Source organism: Heptranchias perlo, chromosome 4 (genome assembly GCF_035084215.1).
Source record: "Heptranchias perlo isolate sHepPer1 chromosome 4, sHepPer1.hap1, whole genome shotgun sequence".
Lineage (NCBI taxonomy): Eukaryota > Metazoa > Chordata > Chondrichthyes > Hexanchiformes > Hexanchidae > Heptranchias > Heptranchias perlo.
The window spans coordinates 86,434,281-86,445,832 of record NC_090328.1 but is presented as its reverse complement, the minus strand read 5'-3'; the positions used below and the strand labels follow the sequence as shown (position 1 = coordinate 86,445,832).

The 11,552-nt window shown below is 39.9% G+C and overlaps 1 protein-coding gene across 1 annotated transcript in view; it reads left to right on the top strand.

Moving 5' to 3' along the window:
- Positions 1 to 435: 435 nt before the first annotated feature.
- Positions 436 to 11,552, top strand: part of cbwd (COBW domain containing) — a 78,786-nt gene continuing 67,669 nt past the window's right edge. Inside the window, exons 1-4 of the mRNA XM_067983262.1 lie at positions 436 to 606; positions 4,649 to 4,774; positions 6,039 to 6,125; positions 6,593 to 6,689. Of these exons, the coding sequence (XP_067839363.1) occupies positions 4,654 to 4,774; positions 6,039 to 6,125; positions 6,593 to 6,689 (305 nt within the window). The 5' untranslated portion in view covers positions 436 to 606; positions 4,649 to 4,653. The remainder of the gene's footprint in view (positions 607 to 4,648; positions 4,775 to 6,038; positions 6,126 to 6,592; positions 6,690 to 11,552) is intronic.

The window sequence follows — 11,552 nt, the reverse complement described above, 5'->3', positions numbered from 1 at the left end:
GTCCACCGACCCGCCCCTTCCTCCTCACCGGGCGGCCAAAGATCAGGAGCGTGGAAGAATGGAACATTGGACTGAGTGAGTGAGTGAGTGTGAGTGGAGTGAGTGACTGAGTGGAGTGTGAGCGTGGAGAGAGTGACTGAGTGGAGTGAGTGACTGAGTGGAGTGTGAGAGTGGAGTGAGTGACTGAGTGGAGTGTGAGAGTGGAGAGAGTGACTGAGTGGAGTGTGAGAGTGGAGTGAGTGACTGAGTGGAGTGTGAGAGTGGAGTGAGTGACTGAGTGGAGTGTGGGTGGAGTGAGTGACTGAGTGGAGTGTGGGTGGAGTGAGTGACTGAGTGGAGTGTGGGTGGAGTGAGTGACTGAGTGGAGTGTGGGTGGAGTGAGTGACTGAGTGGAGTGTGGGTGGAGTGAGTGACTGAGTGGAGTGTGGGTGGAGTGAGTGACTGGCCGACACCGGGTTCCACGGCTCGAGACCGCTGGGCATGGAACGTTGGGCGCAGCTCGTCCCTGTGCACGAGCTGGAGCCGAGTGACACCGGAAGCTGCTGCAGCTGCAGAGCGAGCAATCACTGAGTGCCAGCACCATTCAAAACACGTTTTACTCAGACGGTGAGGAATCATAGCAGAAAGTACTTCTTGCCATTTATTTTTAAGAAATAACAGACGTTGTTATTTGTGTTTACGGAACAGTTATAAGGAAACTGGAATAATGGGTAGAGCTTTATTGGGACGAGCTGGGATTTAGATCCGCTGATATTGCAGATTCGTTTCGAACAGCAAATCGGTTATTAATGTAAACCTTATCATGCGGATTAGGGAAAAATGGCAGGCAAAAATAATGTTTAAAAGGTGAGATTCTGAAACTCTGTCGGTTTACTGAACGTAATTCTGCTGGGGGTGGGTAATTCCGGATGTACACTTACTGACTTTCTAAATCGTTGCTCACTGCAATGTCGGACGTTGCTCTAGTATTCTTTACAATATACCACTGTTAAAACACTAATACATTCTTGAGGATAAATATACGGTATTAAGAATCCATGACAGTGGCTGTTTGCAGATTAGAGTGCGTATCACCGTTTAAACAGCAGACTCATCAACACTTTGCATGAAAGCCAAAGTTGATAAGGGTTTGATCAGGATTAGTTCCAGTGCTTGGATGCTCATGAGCTACTCCACGTAGGACACTGCAGGGGGAATATTGTTAGCATTCTGATTGCTCTAAGCATATAATATTGAACATTGATGTGTTCAGATTCCTTACTCGTGGTGTTCTGTAACAGCCAAAGGATTTTAAGCAATTTTACAACACCAAGTTGTAAAATTTTTCCACACCGTTCACCTGACGAAGGAGGAAGCCTCCGAAAGCTTGTGGGATTAAAAATAAAATTGTTGGACTATAACTTGGTGTTGTAAAATTGTTTACAAAGGATTTTAAGCCAGCACGGCTACAACTAGGAATTTGGACTCCGAAGCAGCAGTGAGAGATGCTGCACTGCCTATGGGTTGCAAGTCTGAAGTCCCCATTGCCTTTGGCACATGCTGATTGGCAGTCCAGTGATTGGTTCATCACACCACCTTCATTTCTATGGGCTATGCTTTGTAACATCCTCCATTCAAAACCAGGCTCACGAAGTTCTCTATTCCAAATTAATTCAGGAGGATCAGTCAGCACGCTATATAGATGTTGGTAGCACATTTACCACTTTTTCCACTACCCCGTTCACCACCAACGTCCTATACTATTCAATCACATCACTCTTTAAATGTTAAGATGTGTTCTTTTATGCTGATGCATGTGTCAAGTACTCGTGCTGACCGTTGATGGTCTGGTGCTCATCAGCTGTGCTTTGTTCACTATTATGAGTATATAAGAACATTTTGGACTTATATTGTCATTACATGCACTATTATGCACTTCTGCACAATCAGGGCTACGGACCAGGTGCTGGAAGGTGGGATTAGAATGGGCACCTGATTGTTCTTTGAGCCGGTGCAGACATGAAGGGCTGAATGGCCCCCTTCTGTGCTGTATCTTTTCCATGGTTCTAATGTGTATGGTCACATTCATATAACATACAGGGCAAATCAATGATTAATCATATGATTAATGTGGTACAAACCAGTTGGTTTGCACGGCCATCTAATTTCCTCAATTGAAGTGCCTCTGAAACCTTCCCTCTCAATTAAATCTTTTTATATTCTGAGCCACTTAACCAACAGAAATGTTAAAACCTCATTAATCCAGAAAGTTTATTAAATAGGTGGGCAGCTAAGTGGATTAAGACTGATGTGATGTGGCCAATGGAAGTTCCTTCTTGCTGTACATTGTCTTTACCATCATGATATGTATAATGCAACTTGCCTAAGCCTACTGTTTTTACTTGTACTACCTTCGTTGCTGCATCCTTGTCAACAATTCTCTGTCAGCACAGTTTTTTTGCATATATATGGTATAATGCAAAAAAGATTTCTGGTATATAAATTTTCTGTGCACTACATTAATATTCTTGCTATACTTTTTTTTAAAAGTTGCATAGCTTTTTCAAATTTCCTGCCAGATCTTTTGAGCGTTGACACTCAGCTACGTGTTTCCACACGTCACACCATGTTCTGTTGTGAGATGGGGTTGAGAAGGCTCTACCCTGCTCCAAAATTATTGTGATAATTTTCTGTTATGTCCACAAATACGTTGAGTTCCAGTCATAAATCTTACTCTCCAAATTTAATGTTGAGCCATTATTTAAATGTATTGTTTGCCCTGTAGCTGGATTAATGAGGTTTTAACATTTCTGTTGGTTAAGTGGCTTGGTAGCTGCTGGGGAAGTGCTCTAGTTAGAATGTCTAAATATTCTGTCCTAATTGGTCCACTTAGCTGCCCACCTATTTAATAAACTTTCTGATTTCTTACTAGAAGAATTTCTCAGTAATTTGTGATGTTAATATTCTTGGTATTGTGATAAGTTGAATCTGATGTCTGAGTATGATAAAGATGCTGGTTAGCCAAGATTGTTGTAATTTTTCACTTCATGTTTGTAGTCTTTCCCACTCTTGATTCAATTGACTGGTTTACCTTTCTCATATCAAAGTTTGTGCCTTATTGTAATTAGATTGAAGCTCAGTCCTGTTGCATTTTTTGAGACAAGGAGCTCTGAGTTCCCCTATTAATTTAGTTGGTCTGTGTGCCATCCATTATGATTATGAGCCATAAAGAACAGATTCAATCAGTGCTGAGTTAGCGTATCTCATTTGGGCTGATGGTATGGGAGCCATAGATGGCTTGAGTGTCTCTGGGCTAGGAGGGGAAAAACCAGCAAGAATTCCTGCTAATTGGTGATTCCTACTGAAAAGTGTGAATGTATAACTCCCCTGCTTTGGTTATCCATGAACTGCTCCTTGACACAATTTTCTGCCAAAATAGGGTTAGTTTCCATATGTATGTTGATAACATCCAACTCTGCCTCTTTGCCACCACCTTGATTTCATGGCTACCACAGTGCTGTCAACTGCCTGACAGTCATCAAGACCTGGATATGTCATAACTTTCTTCAGCTTGACGTTGGCAAGACCAAAGCTATTCAGTTCAACTCCCACCAGAAACTTCACATTTCTGGCTCTGATTCCATTTCTCTCCCTAACTAGTTGCTCGTATTACGCTGATCAGCACACAACCTGAATGTCTTCCTCTAACCTAAGCTGAGTTTCAAACCTCATATCACCAAGATGCCCACATTCATAACATCTTTCGTCTACCTCTTTCCCACATGACCCATGCCGTCGGCACTTCAGTGCTCTTTTTTTTCAATGCTATTCTCTCCAGCCCCAACATATACAAATTTTAATTCAGCAAGAACTCTACACCTGTTAAACAATCACCCCTGTCCTTGGTTACCTCCACTCACTCCCTGACCCATATAATGTCAACTTCAAAATCATCATCCTCAATTTCAAATCCCATCGTAGCCTCACTCCAGTCTTCCTCTGCAGTCTGCTCCAACCTTGTGACCCAGAACATTCCCGTTGCTCTTCCAACTTTGGTCTACTGTATAATTGCATGCCCTACATTGCTGCACCAATGGTGGCAGAACATTCAGCCATCATGTCCTTGCACTCTGATTTTTTTTTATCTAAATCTTTTAACCCTGCCATCTCTTTACCATCCTTCAAAAGCCTCCTCAAAACCTACCTCTTCAAACATACCTTCAGTCATTTCCCTGACATCTGTCCTACTACCTACTTAATGCCTGCTGCTTTTCATCTAAAGTACCTTTTGGACATTTTGTTAACATGAAAGGTTCTACATGAAATGAACTGTGAGGACTGCATGGTTGAATTACTTGCCAACACTCATTGCCTAGGCTCAAACGTGATAAATGGCCATTTGGGTAAGGTACTGGGAGGGTGGTCAGCACCTGCGACCCAGCACAATTAGTACATTGAAAAAGGGGGGAGGGGGAGGGGGAAAGAAAAAAGGAAAAAAACTAGCTCTGTTTTCATGAAGTTTTGAAAACATGAAGGCAAACATAGAATACGGTAAATTTCAGCTTTCTCAGTTTGTCACAATTAATAATCTGAATTGTATTACCTTTTTATATTCCACAGTTGTACCTCAGGGTAACCTTTTTTATTGATTCTTATTTCTTAACTATAGAAGACATGGCAGATGTCCTTTTGGAAGAAGATGAAGAAGAAGAATGTCCCAAGCTGGTTCCAATCGAAACATATCCTAATACGAGGAGTGCACGGATCCCGGTAACAATCATAACAGGATATTTAGGCAAGTATTTTTTTAGGTAAATTAGTAGATTACCTCAATTGTACATCTACTGCTCCATGACCAAAACTCATTAAAATCAGAGGAAATTAAAACATTGAAAATATCAAATAACGTAAGAAGGAAGAAAACAGTAATACTAATCATGCAGGTGAACATTATATTGGAATCTTTCTTTGCTGGGATGTAGGGAATACTCAGTGGGACTGAAAAGAAAACAAAAAAAAATACAACAGCTTTAGACCAGGCTATTCCATTGTTGAGAATGTATTTTTGTAATAATATAGACAAAGGTTGCAGTCCTGCCTATGTGCCAATAATGAGTTTGTAACATGGAGTCAAACACTTGGAGGTTTATTAAGGGTTAAATGAACAGATACACTCACAGTCAACGCTGAAATTTCATAAGATGTTGCCACAGAAGAACAGCACGTTACAGCTATTTGAGCTCAACTGTCTCTTTTTCTTTCTGATGTCTTCCAACTTATCGCTATGATCTCACCTCATTTATACTATTTCTGTCTGCACTAATCCATAGGCCTCTGCATCACATAACCCTTTACACACATATTCTCAGTACTGAGTCTCTATCAAGGTGTTGCAGGCCTGCTAAACGTTTATTTCTTTTCTGATGTCTTATGGCCCTGAAAGTGCGCAGAAAACATCAGTGTTTAGGGTTAGCAAGGCGAATAAAGGGAACTGAGTCTTCACTTTGAAGTGATAAACCAAATCTAAATGTTAACAGCCTGTAGCTAATCTCTGTACAGATATTGGCAGCTGCTTTTGCAGTCTTCTGATTCTAAGTTTTTAACTACAGAACTAATAGAAAATGGAATATAATATAAATGATTCTTTTTGTGTAAAATGGATTCCTTTACTATTCTCAATCTTAATCTCTAACACCATAACAAAACTGTTGCCCCTTGTGGTTGTGACACATTGGATTCTCTTTGCCCTGATTGCTCCACAGCATCCACTTGTCCTGTTGGTAAGAATTTCAAAGCAACTAATAATGAGAATTAAAAAGTAAACTATGTTGGATGTATGTGAGGCTAAGTATAAACTATTCCTGGAATTTATCACTATGCAAAAAAGCCCTTTAAGTCTTTAGAATTCATTGTTAATACAATATGGAACAACATATACATTTCTAGAAGTGGTATATGTGGCCAAGAAGGTTGGGGGGTGGGGGAAGGGAGGAACTTTCCTATTAAAACATTTTTTTTTAAAAGAACAACATCTTTAATATTTATTTCTATTTTGGTAGGTGCTGGTAAAACAACTCTTCTGAATTACATTCTAACAGAACAACACAATAAGAAGATTGCAGTAATCCTTAATGAGTTCGGTGAAGGTAAGCGATGTTCTGAATAAGTGGACAGGATGGCATCTGAGGGAACTAATGTATGATTTTAGGCTTGTGGATAAAAGGTAGAGAGGACATTTGCGCCAGCTGATAGTATATGTTGTTATCCTACAATACACCTGGCATTCACAAGGAATATTGGTAGTCTACGAGGAGACGATGAATAATGTGTCTTTTGACATTGTCCTAGGCAGGAAGTAGGTGAATAGGGTTAAAGGAAAATATGTTGGGAGGAGGGAGACAAATGGTCATTGGGCTTTGAAAAAACCCTTGTATTGTGAGTTTTGGGGCACATACTGACAATCCTAAGAAAGATAATGCCAAAGAGTAAAAGATTATTGTTTTTTATCATTCAATCATTGTGTGATTTTTTTTTTAACAACTTGCATTGCCTTTGCAGCTGGTAGACTTTGTCATACTGTACCTACAAGAGAATTACAAATCTTGTGTTGTAGGGAGTGCACTAGAGAAATCACTGGCTGTGAGCCATGCAGGAGAACTTTATGAGGAATGGCTGGAGCTAAGGAATGGATGCCTTTGCTGTTCAGTGAAGTAAGATTTTTTTACTTTATTTGACATGCAGTGTGTACCTTTTAATTCTTAAAGAAAAACAGAGGTTTTTAGTTGATTTTCATGATGCCCTAAATATATAGAGTAGGATCCTATAATATGCAATAGGCGACAAACAAAAAAAAATACATTTCAGATTTCCTTCTAACAGGGCTGACTTTAAACAACATTCCACAATAAATCTGTTGAATTTCTACACTTTTGCATGTAGCACGATTTTTTTTGCATAAGTGGTACTATTTTGCATAAAAAGTTCAAGAAACAAGTGTCTGTATGTGCGTTTGCATGTCAATAAATCATTTGCTGCAACAAATCACTTGTGTTAAATATGAAAGACGACGAAAGAACTTGCACTTGTATAATGCCTTTTATGTCCTCAGGGCATCTCAAAGTGCTTCACAGCCCATTGCTTTTAAAGTATAATCACTATTGTTACGTAGGCAAACTATACCATTATTATTATGTAGAGAGCCAAACTGGGTTTGACTATACCTTCCTGACAATGTAAAGAACAAAATTGGGTAATTTCATAATAATTAGGTACATTTAAGGCATTGTGAGGAATTTAATTGAAACATAATTGCCGTCAAATTCTTGCAAGAAAACATAGTGTGTAAGCCACGTTTTTGACACCTTCCTATAGCCCCTAAATGTACAAAAGCAATTTATATACTCATATGGGGTCTTTACTAAACAGCATTTGAAACTAAATTGCAAATTAATGGAAAATTAATTTAGAAATAATATCTGAGAATCCTTTTTAGTTAAAGGATAATAAAACATTTGGAATAATATGCCAAGAAATTAAGAGAGAAAAAACATTGGGGTTATTTAATTGCAAATAGATGTCCTAAAAGGAGAGTTATGAGGCATGACCTTTGATGGTCTGAATGGGCATTATGAAACATCATCCCTGACTTCTTGTGTCCTTTATGTAGATGTTATGGGGTATATGATATTCAGATGCAGGTAACTTCTGGCGATGTCATGATGCATGTACGTTGTTAGCAACTTTTACTTTTGCTCCTTATAGTCTGATTTTAATTATTTCACCTTACTTGAACTGATGCACGTGGCAAGAGTTTATTCTGTGTCTTTTGACTATATTTAAAATGCTTTAAAAGTTGTAATAATATCTGTCATCTTGTCCGTGCAGTATTCTGTATGCCTCCCAAAAATAGAATTTGCTGAAAAAGATTTCCACCTGTGTTATTTGTTGCATTATTCCATCATCTACACTGTTCATTTACCTACAGATTGAGGGTAAATTAAACAACTTAGTAAAGCAATGTAAGCACTTTTATACAATGTTTTATAATGTCAATTCCTCACTTTAACAGGTACCGAGATGGTATTTGAGGGAACAAAGCATGCTTGAGGTAGAGCTTGATGCCAAAGTACCATTCCCTCACTATTTCATCTCTGCTTCGTGGGTATCTCATGTCCTCCCTCTCCATATTCAATTCTGAACTCCACTTCTAAAATGCATTAGAATTTCTCCCTTCTGTCTGCTCAGTTTGCATCTAAAATAATGCTGGTCCATGCTAATCTTGCTCTTGCAGGAAGAGAAAGTCAGCAAATATTTTTGGGCGATAGGGCTGCCCCACCCTCCCTGGTGCATGTTTTTCCTTTGGTATTATTATAGGAAAGGAGGCAAAAACAGGAGTGACATAGTTTACTTTTTTCCACTTTACGCCACAGTAGAATAGTGTTCCTTCATTGTAGCAACAGAATTCAAATACAGCTCGCCGTTCCCATGCTAATGAGGAGTAGTGTCAGTCTTGGCTCAGTGGTAGCATTCTCACCTCTGAGTTAGAAGGTTGTGTGTTCATGCCCCACTCCAGAGATTTGAACACATAATTTAGGTTAACACTCTAGTGCAGTACTGAGGGAGTGCTGTACTTTTTGAATGAGATGTTAAATCGAGGTATTAACTCTATCATTGATAGATATATCCTAATTACCCCACTGAGGGAGCAGCACTTGGAACAGACCTTTCAAACCACTGTGCCTGCAAAATAAAAATGATGCGCCCATGGCATATAAAATATAGTCGGCCAACATCAAAGAGAATGGGAGCAGTGAGGTTGAATGTTATGAAAAGTGAGGTTATATTGGGAAGACTTGGGACAGTGAATCTGAAGAGCGGGGAGAATAGGAACAATGAGCCTGAACATCGGGGAAAGTGTGTTAGTTAGGTGCAATATCAAGGCGGGAAGGGGCAACAAATCTTGATGAGTCATGCCATTGATTTTGGAGTATGAAAAGTTCAGAAGTGATCTTGAAACCATTGATAAGAACATAAGAAATAGGAGCAGGAATAGTCCATACAGCCCCTCGAGCCTGCTCTGCCATTCAGTCAGATCGTGGCTGATCTTCAACCTCAACTCCACTTTCCTGCCCGATTCCCATATCCCGTGATTCCCCTAGAGTCTAAAAATCTATCTATCTCAGCCTTGAATATACTCAATGACTCAGCAGCCACGGCCCTCTGGGGTAGAGAATTCCAAAGATTCATATCACTCTGAGTGAAGAAATTCTCCTCATCTCAGTCTTAAATGGCCGACCCCTTAACCTACGACTATGCCGTCTACTTCTAGACTTTCCAACCAGGGGAAACAGCCTCTCAGCATCTACCCTGTCAAGCCCCCTCAGAATCTTATATGTTTTAATGAGATCACCTCTTCTCATTCTTCTAAACTCCAGAGAGAATAGGCCCATTCTACTCAACCTCTCCTCATAGGACAACCCTCTCATCCCAGGAATTAATCTAGTGAACCTCCGTTGCACCGCCTCCAGGGCAATTATATCCTTCCTTAGATAAGGAGACCAAAACTGTACGCAGTACTCCAGGAGAGGTTTCACCAAAGCCCTTTACAATTGTAGTAAGACTTCCTTACTCTTGTACTCCCTTGCAATAAAGGCCAACATGCCATTTGTGTTCCTAATTGCTTGCTGTACCTGCATGCTAACTTTTTGTGTTTCTTGTACCAGGACACCCAAGTCTCTCTGGACACCAACATTTAATAGTTTCTCACCATTTAAAAAATATTCTGTTTTTCTGTTCTTCCTACCAAAGTGAATAAGCTCACATTTCCCCACATTATACTCCATCTGCCACCTTCTTGCCCACTCACTTAGCCTGTCTATATCCATTTGCAGACTCTTTGTGCTCTCCTGACTGCTTGCTTTGCATCATCAGCAAACTTGGATGCATTACACTTGGTCCCTTCATCCAAGTCGTTAGTATAGATTGTAAATAGCTGAGACCCAAGCGAGAGTCCCGAAGGCTGTGTTACCAGCCCAGTACCAGGGTTAAGGACGTTTCCTCGCAGCTAGAAAAAAACTTGGAGCATGAGGGGAATGATCCAGTTGTCATGGTCCATGTAGGAACCAACGACACAGGTAGAACTAAGAATGGGGTTCTGCTGAGACAGTTTGAGGAGCTAAGGTCTAAATTAATAAGCAGAACCTCAAAGATAATAATGTCTGGATTACTACCATGTGCAAATTGGAATAGGGACAAACAGATCAGATAGTTAAATGCGTGGCTCAAAGAGTGGTGTGGGAGACAGGGGTTTTGATTCATGGGGCACTGGCACCAGTACTGGGGAAAGAGGGAGCTGTTCCGTTGGGACGGGCTCCACTTAAACCGGGCTGGGACAAGTGTCCTGGCGAATTAAATAACTAGGGCTGTAGATAGGGTTTTAAACTAAAAAGGGAGGGTGGAGGGGTCAAGTGAGGGGAAATTTAGAAATCTAATGAGAAAAGTCAAGGCAACAGGGCAGTGTAGTGATTTGGATAAAGATAAGCAGAGTGTGGCAGGAAGGGACAGAGAGTTTACCAATAATAGAACATCAACAAGTAAGGTCAAAGCAGGAAGAAATAGTAGAAAGTCAAAATTAAAGGCATTTTATCTGAATGCACAGAGCATTCGTAACAAGATAGATGAATTATTTGCACAAATAGAGATAAATGGGTTTGATCTAATAGCCATTACAGAGACATGGTTGCAAAGTGACCAAGATTGGGAACTAAATATTCCAGGGTACATGATGTTTAGAAAAGACAGGCAGAATGGAAAAGGAGGGGGTGTAGCCCTAATAATAAAGGATGACATAAGGACAGTGGTGAGAAAGTCCCTTGGCTCGGAAGATCAGGAAGTAGAATCAGTATGGGAGGAAATAAAAAATAACTAGAGGCAGAAAGCACTGGTGGGTGTAATTTATAGACCCCCTAATAGTAGCTATACCGTTGGACAGAGTATTAATCATGAAATTATAGGGGCTTGTAACAAAGGTAGTGAGTAATCATGGGGGACTTTAATCTTCGTATAGACTGGGCAAATCAAATTGGCAAAGATAGTTTGGAGGATGAGTTCATGGAATGCATTTGAGACGGTTTCCTAGAGCACTATGTCATGGAACCAACCAGGGAACAGGCTATTTTAGACCTTGTATTGTGTAATGAGACAGGGTTAATTAGTAATCTCTCAGTAAAGGATCCTATGGGGAAGAGTGATCATAATATGATAGAATTACACATTGAGTTTGAAAGTAACGTACTTAAGTCAGAAACTAGAGTCTTAAACTTAAATGAAGCTAATTACATAGGTATGAGGGGCGAGTTGTCAAAGGTAGATTAGGAAATTAAATTAAAGGGTTTGACAGTTGAAAAGCAATGGCAAACATGTAAAGAAATATTTCAGTATGCTCAACAAATATACATTCCATTGAGAAATAAAAACTCCACGTGAAAAGTGATTCATCCATGGCTAACTAAAGAAGTTAAGGAAAGTATTAGATTAAAGGAACAAGCCTATAATGCTGCAAGAAGAGTCGTAAG